The sequence below is a fragment of the Pteropus alecto genome, unplaced genomic scaffold (genome assembly GCF_000325575.1).
Source record: "Pteropus alecto unplaced genomic scaffold, ASM32557v1 scaffold57, whole genome shotgun sequence".
Lineage (NCBI taxonomy): Eukaryota > Metazoa > Chordata > Mammalia > Chiroptera > Pteropodidae > Pteropus > Pteropus alecto.
Genome location: NW_006442508.1, coordinates 2,624,606 through 2,644,651, shown reverse-complemented (window position 1 = coordinate 2,644,651; position 20,046 = coordinate 2,624,606). Strand labels below are relative to the sequence as shown.

Here is a 20,046-nt window from a genome sequence, read left to right as displayed (position 1 = left end):
GACTCAGGATCTACAACCACGAATAATTTATCCAGCAAAGCTATCATTTAGAGCTGATGGACAGATAAAGAGCTTCCCAGACAAAAATAAACTAAAAGAATTTATCACCACTAAGCCAGAATTACAGGAAATGTTGGAGGGACTTCTTTAAGAAGAAAAAACATGTATCAAAAACAAATAAAGAATGGTAACAACTACATTCCTATCAATAAATACCTTAAATGGAAAGGAATTAAGTGCTCCAACCAAAATAAAGAGTGGCTGAAAAGATAATAAAACAAGACCCCTACATGTGAAAAGGAAGGGAATGGAAAAAGATACTGCTTTGATGAACCTAGAAGGTATTTAAGTTAGAGAAAGATAAACACTATATGATTTATATGCGGAATTTAAGGAATAAAAAGAACAAACCAAAAACAGACTCACGAATATAGTGGACAATATGGTGACAGACAGAGGGGCGGGGGTTCTCCGGGCCTGAGAGAATGGGATGAAGGGTTAAAGAACAAATTAGTAGCTGCATGGCATAGGGAATGCAGTTAACTTTTAATACATCGGCTAGGGGGAGGGTCGGGGAGGGAGGGAGCAATTGCGGGGATTATTTTACTAACTATATGGATGTCTATCCAATGTATGGTATACTTGAAACTAATTAAAATTTTAAATATAAAGAATGTTTATATTGCTTTGTTTATTAGATTGCATACATTTTAGTAAGTTTAGTGATTATTTTCCTGAATTGTTTATTAACGTTACTTTATGAGATTTGTTTTGTATTGAATTTTAAGAGCGCATTTATTGAAGATGTTAACTTTTCTCTGTCTTTTAACTTTTTGTAATGCTTTCTTATGTAAGTAAATTAATTTTTATGAAGTATAATCTTTTAGTTTTTTTCTTAAAATTTCTGCTTTAATTGTCATTTTTCGCTTTTCAAGTTAATGATAATTTTTCACTTACATTTTCTAGTACTTTCAGGTTTCATTTTAAACAGATGTGGGATTTATTTGTGAGATGTGAGGTAGGGATCTAATTTTTTTTTTCTTAAATTATTATCCACTTGATGTGATAATCATATATTTAATAATCCATTCTTCTCATACTGGTTTGAGGCACTTCTTTTATATACTATATTTACATGTATATTAATCATTTCTGGATTAATTATACATTAATTAATGTCTCTCCTCCCCACTCCATTTTCCTCTGTCTTTAATTTTATTTCTGGCTATTTTCATATTTTTTTCACCTGAACCAGTGACTGCATCACTGAATCATTGAGTCAAGTTAAAAAATTTGTTGGGATATTTATTGGAATTTAAAATTTACATTTATAAATTTATGGTGAGAGAAGTAACTGACATCTTTCACATATTGAGTCATTTAAGCTTAGCTTTTCTCTCTATTTATTGGTATTTCTTTCATGTGCTAGGGAGAGATTTCTTAAAATAAATCAGCTCATTTAAATGATTTGTTCCTATATGATTTATATTTTATGAAGATACTGTGAATATGATCCTCTGTAAAATTCAATGTTCTTGTTTGTGACTGTTAGCACATGTAAGGTGGAAGCTGTGGATTTTGAAACTGACCATCAGTCTGAATTCTTTCATTTTAAATAGTTTTTCAGTTAATTTTCATCGACATAGGTTTAAAAATTATATATCATATGGCAAAGTATTTTTAAAGAAAGTTTTCAGTTAATCAGACTTGACCAGGTATATTTTAGTTATACTATTTTTTCAGCAAGATTGATTCACCTTTATCTGCTGAAATATTATGTGCTCTGGTTCCAGCTTACTACTTTTAAGGTTTCACATAGTGGCCCTTACATAATAGCTAAGATATTGTTCTTTCTTATACTTGCTGCTAGGGGTAGTAGTCAGGATTTAGACCATCTAGCATTTAATTAATGGTTTCATTGAATCTACTTCTATCGAGTTGATATATCGTATCTTTTATCAGCACTAAAAGAAATAAAATGTAAACCACAAATTCTAGACACATATGTAGTTTTAAATATTCCATAGCCACATTTTAAAAATAGAAGCAGATGAAATTGCTTATGTACTTATATATCCAAAATACTATTTTATCATGTTATTGATATGAAAATTAATAATGAGACAGTTTGCATTCATTTTATGTACCAATTTTTCTAAATCTATATGTTTTATATTTGCAATACATCTCCATTTGGATGACTTAGTTCCATTTCAAGCAGGACTCAGTTGCCACACTCAGTGGCTAGTGGCTGCCATCCTGCACAGCACAGCTGTGGATTATATTATACCTCTATCCTGGGTTACATGTTAGGATTTGCTAGAGTTTTTCAAAATCTAAAATTTTATAGTGGAAACCATAGCTTATTAAAAATACATCTACGACTTTCAACTTCCTTCTGTACAACAGAAGGCAATCACGAATGTCCTCATGAAACCTCACACATGTTAGTGCTTAGAGAATGCTGCTTCTGGTATGGCTCTCCTGGCAATTTAGAGATTTTATGTAAGTACATCATGGCATCTTTTGAAGCCTGTTGTTTTGTTCTCATTTTTTCAAATCCCTTTTTAAATAGATTTGATAAGCGAAAACCATCCTGCCCCACCTTCCTATTAGTTTTTATTTAAATGTTAATATGAATCTGTGCACATAGTAGCTTTGAATAGTATGTTTTTATATACAATGGTACCATTACTTTGTTGCTCTATGGTACCATAGAACTTGATTTCATGGGTCATTTACACAGCTAACTGGGCAAAAGGAAGTAAGTATCTGTTTTAAATTGAGCCTCTGTTCATTATTTTGTGTGAGCCATCTTTGAAGAGGACTGATCTTGATTCCCCCCGGGGCTATGCTCAATGGCATAGGGTTAGTCAGGTGATAGTTTAAGCAGAGAATGTTACTAAGAAGGCCAAGCTCAACCTAGGCTCTGGACCAAGAAACCTCTTTAATGCGTCAGACCTATTTAGAATATCAGATTGGCTTCCAGGAGTGAAGCAAGCAAGCAAACAAACAGTGGTGTGCAGGGGTGAATCAGAGAGATAGATCGTTCTGACACCAATGTAGAATAGTCAAGCTTCTGTAATTGGGTTAGGTCCCTGTGGCTAACTTTGATCCTAATGTAAAGCCAACTTGGTGTAAAAGAAATCTTCCCGCATCTGTAGCCCATCTTTTCGCCTCATTCTTTCTTCATCCCACGTAGATTTAGCCCTGATTCAACCCTGAAAACCTTAGAGATAGGAGACATTTAAGGAGCTCTGACTTAGTACCCTAAGGATGTGTAATGAATCACCCTGTCATCATTTCTTTGACCCTGAGAGCCTGTCACAGCAACTCATAGAGCTCCAGGACTCGGGGCCCTGCCAGGTCTCTGACCCTAGCTTGGACTTGAGGGCTCTGTACTTGTGAATAGTTCTGATGCCAAGCCAGGCCTGCCAAGGGTTCATCTTGCACTTTTCCCACTGTTGCTGTTGGCCAGCTCATCTGGACAAACTTGTTGCCCCATGTTCGAGATCTTTGGTTCTGACTACACCTGTTGTCTGTGACCATTTTTTCTGGATCCTTTTCTCTGCCACTGTGTTGTTATCCTAATGGCTGTTAACTAGTTGATCCTTTCCAGGCCCCTTCTAGTCTTTCTCACTGTACTTTTCCTTTTTTCTTTTCTTTTATTTCTTTTTTTAAAACTCAGGCCATGTTCTATCTTTGACCAAAGAAATGAAACTGACCTCTCCATATAGATTTTACCCAAATTTGATGTGCTGCTGTATACTTTTAGCATAAGTTGGGTTCAATCCACCATCAATCCCAGAATGGTTGTGATAAATGTTCATAGGTGGATTGAGACTCTACTTTCATAATTTTGTTTTCACGGTTTTTAGTAATGGTTAGAGAAATGACGTGAGGAAAAATTACTGCCATTTTTAATGCAAAGGGTGTCCAGTGTGGTCAGGACAGTGGGAGGCTTATGTAATGTGGATTGTTTTATAAAGCCATGTTTGTACCTCAGAGGTACTCAACTGACTGCACAGTGAATCAAATGGGGGAGCTTCAAACAGTACTGATACTTGGACCCAGATGCGTGGAATCAGTCCGTCTGGCCCACTGGGCATGTGTACCAAGCATTGATATTTTATCTCTCATAATTAATTCTAAGGTACAGCAGTGTTGAAAAACACTGGTTTAGATCTTTGAATTTACAGTACTTGCTTGCAAAGAGGAGGAGGAAGTGACTGTATAAAGCCTAGTAGGTTGCAAATGAAGAAACCAAAAGATATAGATATTTTTGGTAAATTTTTTGTCTATTGCCCAGTTACTTAATGGGTCTAATTATACTTCTCTTAATTTCCCTTCTCAGAAATGGTAAAGTTCATTTGATGATACCCGGTTATTAAGTCCTGAAGATATTCTTTAAGTTTTTGAATTTAACATTCAATTCAGTACAACCAAATGAAGAGTAAACATAGTCATTTTTAGCTGGTGTTATATCTACTCTGGGAGCTTGATGAATATGAGCCTTTCTGCAGTGTCATTACTAGTTTTTTGCTAACTACTTACTTTTATTATGTTGTAATAATTAGTCTTTTCATTCTTAAAAGTCTCTGAAACTTCTGTGGCAACTTTATTTTCAAAGGGTTTATTTTTTTTTAGGCTATAATTATTGTTTTATCCACCATGATGTTAAATAGTCTTTTATACGTTAATGTACAGAAAAATGAAAATTCACAATTCTCAATTTACCTGCCTTCCCTGGCTGCTGAGATGAAGCTCATTTTTGTCTGGCTTCAGGATGTGATGATTATTTCAGATTCCGAGGATTAGAATGGAAAGCTCCACAGTGCCTTACATGGAGTGCATTGGGTTCCCATTGTATGACTTTATTTTATAGTTCTCTTCGATCCTTATTGTTTCTTCATTTAGTCTTGGCTTTTTTAGGTGTTAATGTGACTTGTACTCTATAGATGGAAATCTTTTTAAAAAGCCAGAATTTGACATAAGAAGGAAAGTTCTGAATTGTTGGCTCAATTTAACCCCCAGATGGCTACTTATTCCTTTTTTTTTTGTTTAAAGTTCAGTTAAAGAATCATTAACACAAGTTGGCCTTTTGTTGACTTTCAAGTGATTATAATTAGCAAAGAAGAAAAAACTCTCTTAATTTCCCCAGGTGCCAAGTTGAAGCGCCCTTGATCTTAAGTGACTTTCCCTGTGGAATTTACCCTAATGGTTGGTGAACTACTCTCCTATATGTTTTAATTTTAACAAAGTCTAAATACCAAGGTCTTCAGTCTGAATTGATAGTTCATAAGATATCGAATATTTTTCCATATGTTCAGCTGGAGTTTTCTTTTTTCTTTTAAATTCCTTTCATGCAAACTAGAATCACTATCTTTACTGTTTATACTTCATGTGTTTTAGTCTATTAGATACCAGTCTATTTGATGTACTAGCGATGTAAAAAGTAAAGTGCTTTTATTCTGTGATACAACAGCAGAACTTGAGATTATAACTCATTTAGTGCTGTCCCCACTCGCTTCAGCATCTTAAGCTAATGCTGATATAAATAGTTTACTTGAGAGAAAATGAAATGAGGCACTTGGGGCTCCCAGTAGGCCTGAAGTGATACTTGACTTTTGGCTCATCCAAGCTGTGTGGTTTTGGGCAAGTCACATAACCTCTCTGACTCCTGCTTTCCTTTAGCAAAATGGTTGTAATACCTACCAGTAAATCATATGCATGTTGGGTAGAGAGCAGACTAAGCCTACCTGCACATTGGAATCTCCCGAGAAGCTTTAAACTGCTGATTTCTGGGTCCCACCCCTAGAGATCCTGATTTCATCCAAGGGATAGGAGTTGAAAAAAAGGAGAGATGATTCTGCTTTGTACTACTAAGTGGTCAGATTCAGGATATAGTTCGAAGTGATAGCTAATATGTTTGTTGATGTGTAAGATGTGGAGTGTTAAAGGGAAAGAAGCGTTGAAATGACTAAAGTTTTGGGCTCCAAGCCCAAATGGTGGCACCAGTTACTAAGATAGAAAACATTGAGACAAGGACTGAAACCTTCTTGCATCTTAGAAGACTGCGAAGATCCACATGTGCCAAAATATGTATGTACATTTCTTTAGTTCTTTTAGAAGGATGATTGCATTTATCCTAAAATCAGAATTTCTATCCTCTACTTTCTCCATCTTCTTTTCTCTGAATATTCTTTAGAACCTCCATAAAAATAATTATTAGTGTCTCCATTGCTATGGATTTTAGACAGCTGGGAACTATAAGGATTTAATCTGTTTGGGATTGATAATTCTATTGCCAGGTCTTTTTGCTCCATAATCAGAGTTGATGAGAATAATTTTTCATGTCATCATCGTGTTCTTTTGGCTCTTGAGGTGCTCCACACTGCAGGGATGTTCTTCAGAGTGAGAAATTAAATGAAAGTGCTTGCTATAAAGTAGGTGCTAAGCAAATGTTACTTGAATCTGCATATGGTGAGTGATCGGGATAAGATCAAGCCGTTCAAATTTTGGAAGCCGAGCTTTTAGCATGCTGGATTGGTTTTAAAGTTTTATGGAGTTTTCTTACCATGTACAGGCCCATTTGCACTGCTCAACAATGGCCACGGGTACCCAGCACATTTAAGGGGCTGGCTGATTTCATGATTCTAATTGGTAGTAGCATATGGAGGCAAAAGTGTTACATTAAGAGGCTCTTTCTGCACTGGGTGATTTTTATTTATGACATTAGAAGGTTCTTAAAATAATCTGTTTAATCCTCTCATTGTTCTAGTTCTGTCTGTAAATTGGGGAGAAGCTAATGGCAAGCACACATGTGTAGGTGTCATTGCTTTAATGTCACCTATCACTGTGTTTTAAGTCTTTGCAGCCTACCGACTATCATTCACACATCCTGGTTTAATATGCTTGGGGGAGGGGGGCGCGGGGTGTTCTTCTATTTTAGCCACATCCTGACAAACTGAAGGATGCTGGCCATGCCTTAACTTGGTTTTGTGCAAAGGACGCCTAGGTCTTTGAGCCTGTCTTGTCCAACCAGTCTTGATGGATTCTTTAATACTGCACACAGCGCTTATGGTAGACAAGCCACCCCAGAGCCACACCCATTCTCAGGGTTATGTTGGGCAGTGGTGGAGTTCTCCAGTGAGCCTTTATGGATTTTCTATTTTCCTGGCCTTGTTTGATGGACTTGGATATTTTACATGCCATATTGTGACACTGTTTGTCATCAATAGGCAATTGAGTGTCACCCCTTTCCTTATCTGGGATAGTATCTGGTGATATAGAGTAAAAAGCAGTTCTTGCATGTGGGCAATTTATGTTGCTGTGTGTGCTGTTCTGACTTCTCCATCAAAGCCATAATTAGCAGGTAGGCTTTCGTTTCTTCACTGGGTGTTTTCGGTGGTTAAGACTTTCTTAAAAAAATAAAGGTGAATTATTTTTTCTCTCTTGCTAAGTCACAATGGTGGTAAAAATCAGGTGCCTGTCAAACTCCACTGACTCATTCTGAGAATAATACAGCAGCAAAATGATGTTATTTAGGTGTTTCTGCTTTTTTTTTTTCAATAAAATAAGGACTAGTCTGTTAGAGCCAGTCATGTTTCCACCTGTTTTTATGTTATAAAATGCATAAATAGCTCTAAAATTGAAAGTTGTAATAATTCAGATAACTTTCATGGTTATTTATTAGTATTTTTTTCCAGTATGTTTTAAGGGCTGACTCATTCAAAGTTGTAATTCAGTATATCTTCCTATGAATGCATTGCTACTGATGTCATTGGGGTTAACTATCCCGCAGGCATTTTATGAACAAATTCATTAATGCTTTTTTCCACATACAAAGTGAATAAAACTTAACTTGTGCATTGACACTATATTAGTGGTTCTCTGATGACCTCTTGTAAAAAGATTTTTTTACAAAGATAGCATCATGGGATTTTAGAGTTAGAGGGAACTTAGAGATCATATAGCACAGCACAGTCCATGATACAGTGTGCTAGCAATTGATTATCCAGCTCCTGCTTGAGTACCTGTCAGTGTCGAGAATCACACTCCCTTTTTAAACCGTCTGTTTCATTCTCAGACAATTCTAATTCTTAGCAAGTTCCTTCTTGCTGAGAAAGCAGTAAAAGCAGTAAAACTATTTATTTTCTACATGTCTTGCTAGGCCATATCTGCAATATTATATTAGCACAGTTGATTCTTTTAAGGCCTTATTATTGGACTTTACTCAATTTATTCAATCTCTAAAACCTTCCTGAATTCTGATTCTTTCATGTCACTTGTGCATTTATCAATTGTTCCATGTGTGTTCTTATCCTGTCATTGGAACCCAGACAGTCAAGCTCCAGAGCCCTCAAAGTTACCCATTTAACTATCCAGGGGGTCCTCTCGTACCACAACAGAGCTTCATGGGACTCAGTCTTTGATGTCTCTCACTATGCCCAGGATTGCTTTGTTTTTCCTCTGCACATCCACTCTATTCTCCACTTTCATATCTTCAGTATGCACGTAGGTTCAGGGTGTTGTAACCCCCTTTAGCCCAGCTCTCCATGACAATCCCCACTCAGTGCCGGGTCTGCCTGCCTATGTCGCTGGATCACAAAGTTCACATTCCCAGAAGGAAATCTGATTGGCCCTGCTAATCAGGTGCCCCTGTTGACCTTGCCACCCAGAGCCAGGGAACTACGTCAGGAAAAGAGGAGGGGCAAGAGACAAGGATTTCCTTGGGTAGGTTCCTTCAGAAGGTCTTACAGGCAGGGAGAGAACCAAAGGAGAGCTCCAGTTTGAGCCCCCTTTGTGGATGTTTGTCATTTAGTTGTGAATCCACATCATTGCATAATCTTGGAATTCTCTGACTTGGTTTTATAAGAAAGGGTGTAGTTGTAAAAGCCTTGTTGAAATCCAAAATACCCAATAAGATTATTGTTCCAACTTAGGTAACGTAAAGAACCTTTTTTAAAGGGGAAAATTTCCTTTTGATCTCTGAATATGCATCCTGTGTATGAAAAACACCACTTTCAAAACAATGAAGTCCTACTCAGTGTCAACTGAATTCTTAATATAAAAGCGAAATATTGTTTTAACTTCTAAATTATTTTCAAATTTTCCCATAAATCCTTTAGAAGCTGTAGATCCTATTATATAAATCTGTGAACTTTGAAAGCATATCTATAGACCACCATTTTCATACACAGTAGTTTATAAGGTACAGGATCCATTGTCTTTCCTTTTTAGAACACTGAGACCTTAGTTTCTTATCTTCAGCTTTTGGCACCTGTCTCATTCACTGTGGTTCTTCTATGAGTAGTGACAGTTCACTTGACTGTTCTTCGGATTCTGTTCATATTATTACTACTTTATCATTTTTGCATTGATTAGAATTCAGTACATAGTAGCAATTCTTCATCTTGTTTCCTGAATGAATTCGATTCCAAGACAAGTTAATGATGCTTTTAATTAATCGAGACTTCTAGGAGCTGCCTGGTAGATGTCTGGTAGTCAAAACCCCTCATTGCTAGTGCAGTGTGTTTCTGTGCCAATTTTTAAATGTATATGGGGAGCATACTATTTATTTCTTCTGTCTGACCAAATGATCTATGGGATGATCATTCCCAAGGCAATATCATTAAATTCTTTTCATTTTTCATTGTTCTTCCTTTTCTTGATAAGCATGATTTGGCATAAATAAATGTTTTCAGTTACTATTTTCAACAACTCAGCATATCCAAGGTGATTATTTTTCTGGGTTAATATCCAAGGCTGGCTGGCAGCCAAGGAAATTTAGTGCCTACTATGTGTGAGGCACAACACTAGGCATGCCATACATTTCCATGTAATGCTGCTTACGGATAGCCTTTCCTCGGGTCGGGATGTCAGGAATACATTGTTCAGTGTCTGCCACTTAGAATTCGTAGTACTGCTTTTGGAGTTTGCTGCAGTTCAACATGAGTGCAGGAAGTGTTAAGCCATTATATTTTCCTGTTTTAGACAAGAAATGCTGTTGATGTTTTCACACTTGTTTATTTTTACATCCGTTCTCACATAGACCCTTAAAGAAAAAGATCATTTACCATGCATATATGGTAATGACAGGTCCTGATAGGAAAATATGTTAGTGGGTGTCAAGATGGGGATAAGACTATAAAGTTCTAGGAATTTTCGTATGCCTGATATTAAAATAGAAATTTTAGTAAACATTTATTGCATACAAGGGATTTCCCTGATGTATTATGTTACTTACCCATATTAGAGTAACCTACATGTACACTTATGCCTGTCCTCAGTGCACAAGTTATGTATATCTGTAACATCTATTATTAATATTGTCAGTTGCTATGTACCTAAGTATATAGGTCAAAAGATTAATATTGGAGTGGTTAAAAGACCACTATACATTCAAAACTTTTGTAGGTGACCCTTCAACAAATAATGGTCAGGGAGGATGCTTTGACATCTAAGTAACATCTGACAAGGCCACAAGAGTAAGAGAGGGTTGTGGTTGGAAAAACTATGTTGAGGTAGAATGGGGCCAGCAGAGGAGAAATAAGGTCAAGCTTAATTGTTGAGTGAATGGATACGTCCAATCAGTGTTAAAGCTGTAGATCTGGGCTGGACTTTATCGATTTCCAAATATTGTCCTGACTCCAGCACTCACTGGCTTGCTAACCATAAGCAAGTCTCCATATGAGAAGCAAAATGTCCTCATCTTCATCATTTTGAGAACAGTTCTTTATTTTAAAAAGTTCACTTTTTTGTAAGATGAAAAACAATCAATTTTTGAAGCAATAATCATGGTTTACATCATCAGGGTAAGTGGGTATTCATTTATTATAACTTAGATGTTAAAACTTAGATGCGTCACGATTGCATGAACAAGAGGGTGAAAGAGGAAGCTAGAGATGTGGAAAGGTTTTTGGCTGTTGTGTAAGTTCCTTAGGGCTGCAACCCATAGTTATCCCGGAACGTGCTGGATGCAAGGCTGGGAAGCTGTTCATGTCAGAGGAGATCGGATCTAGCAAGTAGGGCCTGCTAGGGAAGGTTCCAGGCAGCTTGGTGATTTGGGGAGCAGGGTAGTTGCATTGTGGTTCTGTCATCATTCCATGCAGAACAGAAAAGCTAGCTAGTGATTGGGGTACAGAGAACAGAGTTCACCTTGAAGAAGACTAGCCAAGTCCACGTACATTGTCTGTGCCTGGCTACATTAGATGGGCATTGGGACAGGACTTGGCTTCCAGCAGAGGACTGAACTACCTCCACTAAAATTCCATAATATAGAAGCCGAACATAGTCTTTAAGTAAATGGAGTAGTTCCCAGAATCAAATGAAAAGCTTTCCAGGAAGGTCAAGGATGATCCAGGCAGTTTGAATAATGGACAGTTTACTTTAGGATGCCACAGAATCCATCTTATCTGTGCTCAGCCCTTTCATATGTCCAGACTGCAGATTGACTCTGATTAGCTTAGCATGGACCATGCACCCATCTTTAAGTCAGAAAGGGGAATGATATCTTGATGGATCAGTCCCTCAAGACTGCCTACAGTTGGGGAAGGGGAGTTCTCCAAAGAAAACCAAAGGACTGTTTTGAGGTGAAGCAGACTCTTATCTGGAATGAGCAGCAGATGTCCCCTGCATAGAGCCTGAATCAATATTCTGTACAGGACAGTATATGGATGCAAATGAAAATATCATTTCCCCTCTGGCTATTGCAGTCATGGTCTAGAAATTTGAGACATGTTGCTGAATAGTTTCTGTTTAATTTCCATGCTTTTAGAATTATTTGATTTCCTCAATAGCGTATTTGAAAATGTAGTAGTATATAAGTCTTAACCTTTAAAGCAACTTGTTCATTGTTTGCAGAGTGGTGGTTCCTTCCTTTTGTACCCTCTCAATCTGAACAGCTGCTGGCAGGTTCACAATCAAATATTTGAAATGACTGAGCTGCTCCAACAGTGCAAAACATGAGATTTCAAATCTCTTATGTAGTTCTGGTAACTGCTTCTAGATTTCTAATTAAATGAAATATATACATGTCACTAAAAACAAAATAAATAAAATACAAATGTCGAAATTATTTAGCTGGAGATTGTTTTGTTCCAGAAACTTGAGTAAAAAAATATATATATATTAGATGATGAATTTTAATTATTATTTTTTCCCAGAGAACAAAATAAAAATATATTTAACCTTTGGGTAAAAGTTCATAATTTCCTACTAACTAGCACCTACCTTTAAACACACCTAAGTTCTGCATTTGTGCATTTTAAGTCTTTGGCTAGTTTTCCAGTTAATATTCTTTTATTAGATTCTCTAACTGTTGCAAGCATGGCTGTGTGTGTAATTGACCTCATTCTAGGTCAAGAAATGCGAGCAATTGATGTGGTCTTTTTAGTGTCTAATATTGGATGCCATTGAGTAAAAAGGATGTATAATTGGATTCTCCTGAATATATTTAGGAGTTAATATAGATATTCTGATTCCAATTACAGCCTTACTTGTAATTGCTATAAAGTTGAGTCTGCAAAAATGTAATGGTTCTATAACCATATTACCAGGCAACAGAATGATTTTGTATCTTGTTCTCTTAGCCCTCCTACCTACCCACCCCTGCTTTTCTGTTGCATAACCCCTGTACAGATGACAATTTTGAGGACAACACGTACTTATTTAATATTAATTTATATAATGTAGATTAAAACCTGTTATTTTCCTCTAGATTCTTTCACTGATCACAACTTTAATTAAATAATATACAAATTTCTAAAAAATGTTAATTACTACATTAGTGTTTCTAAGACTTGTTTTTCTCATCTCAAGAATTTTGAAGGGGAGATTAACTTTATAACCTCTGGGGAGAATTGAGTGACAGGAACTGATTGAGTGACAAGTATTGTGCTACATCGCTAACATGTCATTTAATCCTCATATTAACCCTATTTTATGCATAAAGAAGCTGAGGCGCAGAACAAAATAATTTGCCCAGTGTTACGTAGAAGTGCCATAATCCAAATTTAAACACAGATCCGACTACAAAGCCTATTCCTTTTTCTCCACAGTCTGCCCTTTCTGATTTCAACAATAAAAATAGCTAGAATGTTTGCCCTTGCAGGAGGAGTTAGGCATTGACTGTCCCAAGTGCTTTACACATGCGTTACCTCATTTAATCTCCTTAAAGACCTGTGAAAGAAAGTAGGCAGCCAGAGTTAAATGATTTATCTAAAGTTATCATAGCTTATAACTGATGGGCCTAACTTGTCTCTCTTAGTCCATGGTCTGTGTTTCCAGTCTCGACTCTAATGCCTTCCTCGATTATACCCTTTGTTCTCAATGATATTGATTACAGTATTATAATGAGGAAAAAAATACATGACATCTAAGGATAGGGTTGTTTGGATGTAAAGAGAATTCTATAAGAGGTTAAACATTTGTTGTATTTAAAATCCTCGGTTTCTTTCAAGTCTTGGGCTTTTACTTAGAGGAGCATCAGGCAGTGGGTATATGTGCCATCATATAATGGTTGAATGATGAGAGACATGGAGAGGCTATGAGGGTCAGACCAACTCTACTTTCAAAAAAATATCACATATACATCCACTTCTTTTCAGTTCTGTCACCACAGTCTCACCCAGGCCCCATCATCTTTTACCTGGATTGTCACAGTCTCCTCAAAATGATCTTCCAGCCTAAAACTTCTCAGTGGATTTCTGTCACATTAAAGAACAAAAATTCAGGTTTTTTATTGTTTCTCCCAATCTGGCTCTACCTATTCTGTTTGATGCTCCCCCTATTCCTATTACTAGTCCTCATTTTCCTGGAAATGCCAAGCTCATTCTTGCCAGACATTTATTCCTGCTCTTCCCCAGTGAGTTTAAACTGTTCCTTATCTTTCCTTATTGAGGTCCTCATGGAGGTCTCAACTCAGTGTCTCCTTGGAGAGGCTTTCCCTTGTCATTGGTATAAAGTAGCAATAGCAGTAGTGATAACAGCAACACAGTGATTACAGTTAACATTTATTGAGCTCTTACTATGTGCCAGGCATCATATGTGTGTTCTCTACATTTGTCAATTCACCAGGTCTTCACTTCTCCTTTTGAAGTAGGTACTATTATCTCCATATATAGATAATGAAATGGTAGCGCAGAGTTCTCTGTAAATCACTTGTTTTATTTTCTTCATCACACTTACCATGATCTGTAATTATTTTGCTCACTGGAAAATAATCTCTGAGAAGGAGCCTTATCTTATTTTCTGCTGTTTTTGCAGCGTTTTTGAAAAAATAGCTGGCACAGAGTAGGCGCTTATGTTCACTTATGTTGAATGAGTGAATGAACTAATGATCAGTGGGTTTTACTGATTGGGTCATGATATTTGTCATGAGAAATGGAAATTTTCAGAGATAATAATTCTGTTGTAATTGTATGAAAGGACTAAAAGCCTTTCAATGAAATAACTGTTGAGCTTTTTTCTTCCCTGTTACATTATACTGTGTGCATATAGGCATGTGATCATGAATCTAGGCGGAGGGAGAAGGAAGACTATATGTCATCATACTCAGTGACCAGTCACTCGTCAATAGCTGGGTGCCAGGTACAGTAGTTGTTGGCAACAGATTATATAGTCACTACTTACCTTTTCAAATGTGGAAATTTAGCTGTGATCACAAAGCTCCATTTGGCTTTGTGACAGAGTTCTGGCTGCAGATTATGTCAGGCAGCTGTTGCAATGAAACATCTGATTCAGGAGGGAAATTTTGTTGTTGTATTTAAATTTTCTTGTTTTTCTGAACAAAGGAGGTGTTGTCTTTTCTCATGGTGCCCAGTGGCTACTAATTTCATAGAACTTTGAAGCTGGAAGAGAAAGTCAAATTATTAATCTACCTTCCTCATTTTATAAGAAAAGAAAATAACTCCCAGAGAATAAGTGGTTTGCTCAGGGTCACATAAATAATCAGTGGAAGAACCAGAGCTTGCCACATAACCAGTAAGAGGGTTTAATATCAAACACTGTTAGGTGAAGACAAACACGTGTTCACTTCAGGGCCCTGATTAGGATGCTGACTTGTCATCATCCTTTGCTTTCTCAATAAAGAAAATTATTTCTGGAAGCTGAAATGGTCACCAGGAGAATGTTGCTTGTATATTCTTATTTGGTAATACAAATTTCTATCATTTTGTAGCACGTTCAGTAACTGAGACCTTTTGCATGACTTAAGGACAAAGAAGGCTCTGAATGGGCCCCACCATCTAGGAAGACTCCATAAGAACTATTGCTAGATTCATGGCCTCACTTGTCCCCACTGTGCGTCCTGTTAGGAGATGACACACAAGCTGGCTTTGTTCTCAGTAGCCCTTAGGAGTCAAGATAGGTGGATTAAAGTTATTTGTGAACTTTAATGACATGTGAATGGTCTCTCTAAATTATTAAACAAATTCTAAGAGGCATAGCTTTTCTCCTTAAAAAAGTAGGGGGAAAGCTTGTGTTTTCTAAAACATGATGTAGTGAAAAATAATTATTAACCATGTGACCATGAGTGAAACTGCTAATGTGTCTAAAACTAAAATGACTATCATAGTACTTAACATGGAGCTTTGTGACCTCCAAAGTGATGAGTCTAAAATGTGACTCTCGCTTGGCCTATCTACCTGGAAAGCCTTCAGTGGCTCACTGCTAACCAGAGGATGCAGTCCAGACTTCTTTACAAGCATAAGAGGCCATCCAAGATCCAGCCTGTGTGCTTTTTACCTGTCTTTATTTACCTTGCCCCTTTTCTGAGTTTCAGCATTATTGCCCTGTTAGCATTCGCTTGCACACACTGCACTCACTATTCCCTATCCCACTGGTCCCCCATGTTCATGTTCCCCACCTTTGTAGAGAGCCTAAATGATTTTCTGGTTTTATATAGCAACAAAACCCTACAGGCAAGCTTTTCTTGTACAGTTTGTTACCAGCACTTGGTTCTCTGTAGTGTCCTTATCAGTGGGTGGAGAATCAGTTGCTTGCCCTCAAAAAAAAAAAAAAAAAAAAAACAAACAACAGCCAATAACCACTCCTTTGTCCTTTGGTATTTATTTATTTATTTGGCATACATTTACTGAGTACCTGCTGCTTCTCTTACTGGTGTTAGGAAGATGAGTAATGCACCATCTATATCCTCAGGGAGTTCCCATTCTGGCAAGGGGAGACTGACTCATAAGCAGGCAGTAACAAAGCCTTCTGGTAAGTGTTTAGCTGGAGATGCGGGAGGCACAGAGAAAGTTGACTGACTTTAGCATGATAGAATACTTCAGAAGAGACCCCATATTAGTAGGCCTTATGCGAGGAAATGGCTTTGGCTGGGCAGAAAAGAAGAAAAATGGGTATTTCAGATAGAGTGCCAGTCTAGGAAGTGGTTAAGGGGCTAATGGAATCCAATAAATTAAGCATTTTTTTTTTCTGTTCTTCTAGAACTTCTATGTATTTTTAAAAGTATTGTCTGTCAACTTTGCAATATGGTGTTACCCAGTTGAAATGGCCTGAATCTATTGAATTGTTACAATGATTGTGAGGTAATTTGAAGGGATCTTAAGAAATTTAAAATGTTAGGTAACAAATTCTAATTAGTGGAAAGAGTAAGATGATCATAGTGAGTTAGGTGTTTGTGGTGGTTGCCTATTTAAACCTTAATGTTTTTTTGTCCCTGTCTTCAGAAATGAAAAAAGCAAAGCAAAAACAAAAGCATTAAATGTATATACTTACATTTTAAAATTATATTCTAAATTACCTCTATCTTGTTAGTCTTGTCTAAAACAGATGTAAACCAGTTTAAAACTTTTTGTTACTTTGGACACATTCCTATGTAATTGTATGGGAGAAAGATGAGCAAAATTGAAAATTGATGTTACTGTTTTTGAAATGGGTTCATTTTACGTTATTACCTTCACATAATGCTGCCTTTTAAATTTAGTAGAAATGTTAGAAATGGGGACTTTTCTTTTTATTATAAAAGAAACAACACAAATAAGGAGATGCATGTAGCTTATAACAGATTTTAGATTCTGGAATAGTTGTGAAATGTGTTTTTGGTCTGGATGAAAAACTGTAATGTTTTTTATCAAGTAAGAAGACAATCTTTCTTTAAGGTTATGAGAAAACTGATGATGTTTCTGAGAAGACTTCACTGGCTGACCAGGAAGAAGTACGGACTATATTCATCAACCAGCCCCAGCTGACAAAATTCTGCAATAACCATGTCAGGTAGGAACTGCTTAAGAATGCTGTGGGACTAGCAATCACAGCAGAGCCCTGTAGGCCATTTCTCAGCCAAAATGACGATGCTTGCAAAGAGCTTTCAATTAAATCGGTTAATATTTGAGAGCTTACAGGATCCTGTGTGAATTGGCTATTTTTCCGTCTTCTAGCCAATGAGGAGATGTTAATAAGATCCTGGAAGCGGGAAGTTGCAGAAAAAATAAGCAGCCATACTCTACTAATTCTATATGTAGTGTATGAATAGCGAAAGCTGCTTATACTTTTGTTTTAAACCTGTACTAGAACAATAAATTATTGTTTTTGGTTAACAAGTTTTTACATTTTAAAAGAGATCTTTGCCGTTCTTTTCCGAGAACCCCTTTTAATAGTTAAGTACTCTTTAAATATTGACTTACGATTGTTGCAGGTTTTAGTATGGTGTTGAATGGAGGTATGTAAGAAGTACCTTACTGCTATATTTTCATTACAACGATAATATAAAAAGCATCTCTCTTATAAACCCTATTCACTAAGTGGCCTCTGGAATCAAGTGAGCCACCCCCATACTAGCCCAGTATATCTCCAGTGGCAAGATTTCTAGATTTGAGACATGCCCATTTAAAGTTAATATATGTAACTTCAAATTCTAGAGTAACTCTTCACAGTTTGGAGAGTGTGGCATGAAGGGGAAGGCTGGATGTTTCCAAGACTTAAATGGTGACTGTGGACCTACCTGGTGTGTTTAGTATGGAGTCCTATCCAAGTTCATAGAGGGGCTGTAAGAAAATTCAGACAGAAACCTGGAAAACTCTCCACTTCTCTGAAGTAATCCAGGGAAGGCATCTCTATTTAAAGCTTCTGATCCTGTTTAAAATGCTGATTTTTTTTTCTGCGAGATTTTATTTTCTGCGAGATTTTATTTCCTATTAATATGTTATACACTATCTTAACTAAAATTGCTCTTCTTTGTGGGCTACTCTTAGTAATGTTAAACAGGTGACAGGCCAAAGAGAACAAAAGATATTATGCAGAAAATTAAACTCTTACTATTTATTTAGACAGTCCCTTTCACTTCTTTTTATTTAGGTTAATGACCATTTGTAATATTCTTCCAATTTGAAACAGAATGTGGGTATTCATCATCTAATTTTTTATATGATGATAATAGAATTTTATGAATGTGGGAGCTAATTGTGGAGTAATTAAGTTTTATGCCTCTTTCTGTTTTTGTTTTCTAGCACTGCAAAATACAACATCATCACATTCCTCCCAAGATTTCTCTACTCTCAGTTCAGAAGAGCTGCCAATTCATTTTTTCTCTTTATTGCACTGCTTCAGGTAAGGCCATGTTACAAAACCTTAGTTAAGCATCAAATATTAAGATATTTTGTTAAGCCCATGACCAGGCTTCTGAAGCTTATCTGAACACAGAGATATAAGCTGGTTTGGGTGGATATTTTCAACTCCTGTGTGAGAGGTAGTTTCACTACCTCTTTAAGCCTTTTGATTCATTTTTATAGGTTTAATTTAAACATTCTGTAAATTTGATGTGGCAAGGACTCTTTATTTGAGTGCTAAAGGGAGATATGGGACTTTTTCTTACAATATTAACTTATTTTAGTAACAGAAAAACCGTTGCTTCTGAACCTTAGAGAATAAGAATTATGACTAAATCTTGTTTCTCTTTGTAATCAGAAAAGTTATTTTATTAAAAAGTAGTATACATTCACTGTAAAAGGAATTAGAAAATATAACAAAACATAAAGAAAAAATTTAAAACTCATTTTTCCACCACCCAGAGGCAAGTACTCTTAAAATTTGGGTGTATATCCTTCTGTTCTTTTTTTTTTCCTCCTTCAAGCATTGTTTATTGATTTAGTTTACAAAAGGGGGATCATAGAATACATGTTTTATAATCTGTTTTAGTTATATAATAACACGTGGATATTTTCCCATGTGATTCATTGTGTTTCTAAAATATCATTAGGAATGATGGAATTGCTAATGATATTTAGAACATATGGATATACTGTAATTTATTTACCCATGAATGGATATACTGTAATTTATTTACCTACCATGAAGCTAATTAATATGCTCTTCCAGCTACTTATTGGATATGAGCAAATTGCCTCACCTTGTATTAGTCTGCCAAGATAGTAAAATCAAGGAGGCATATTTTAAAAGGCCCTAAGACTTTGTTGTTTTTAAATGTAAACTCTATGAATGGTGAACACGCAGTGCAATATATATATGACATATTGTTAAATTGTACAGTTGAAACTTACTGGGTTTTGTTGATCATTGTAACCCCAATAATTCTTAATAATAATAAAAAATACAGACAATAAAAAAATAGTGAAGGCGATGTAAAGTAAAGAAAGCATAAGAAATAAAGTCAATAAGATGGTAATAACTATATATGGTGTCGGGTGGGTACTAGATTTATCACGGTGACCACTTCGTAAGTTATATAAATGTCTAATCACTATGTTGTACACTTGAAACTAATATAATATTATATGCCAACTATAATTGAAAAAGAAAAAATATTAAAAAGAAAACTTGCTAGTTCTCTGAATTTCTCTTCCTTTTTTTCCTTCAAATAGCAAATTCCTGATGTGTCACCAACAGGTCGCTATACAACACTGGTTCCTCTCTTATTTATTTTAGCCGTGGCAGCTATCAAAGAGATAATAGAAGATATTGTAAGTATTTAATTTTTTTCATGAATAAATGTGACTGTAATTTTTAAAATATGTAATTACATATTAGTTTCTTCACTAAGTTATTCTTGGCACAGGCTTTTTAAAA

At 36.1% G+C, this 20,046-nt stretch overlaps 1 protein-coding gene across 8 annotated transcripts in view; it reads left to right on the top strand.

The window, feature by feature from the left end:
* The window catches only part of ATP8A1 (ATPase phospholipid transporting 8A1), a 217,299-nt gene that overhangs the window by 8,753 nt on the left and 188,500 nt on the right, over positions 1 to 20,046 (top strand). For 5 of the 8 annotated variants that reach the window (XM_025040218.1, XM_025040214.1, XM_025040215.1 and 2 more), the window contains exons 2-5: positions 16,162 to 16,221; positions 17,124 to 17,238; positions 18,471 to 18,570; positions 19,842 to 19,940. In XM_025040218.1, coding sequence (XP_024895986.1) covers positions 16,162 to 16,221; positions 17,124 to 17,238; positions 18,471 to 18,570; positions 19,842 to 19,940 — 374 coding nt within the window. Of the gene's footprint in view, positions 1 to 16,161; positions 16,222 to 17,123; positions 17,239 to 18,470; positions 18,571 to 19,841; positions 19,941 to 20,046 lie in introns of those variants that run through there. The other 3 variants (XM_015597587.2, XM_015597588.2, XM_025040219.1) reach the window with 3 other exon arrangements.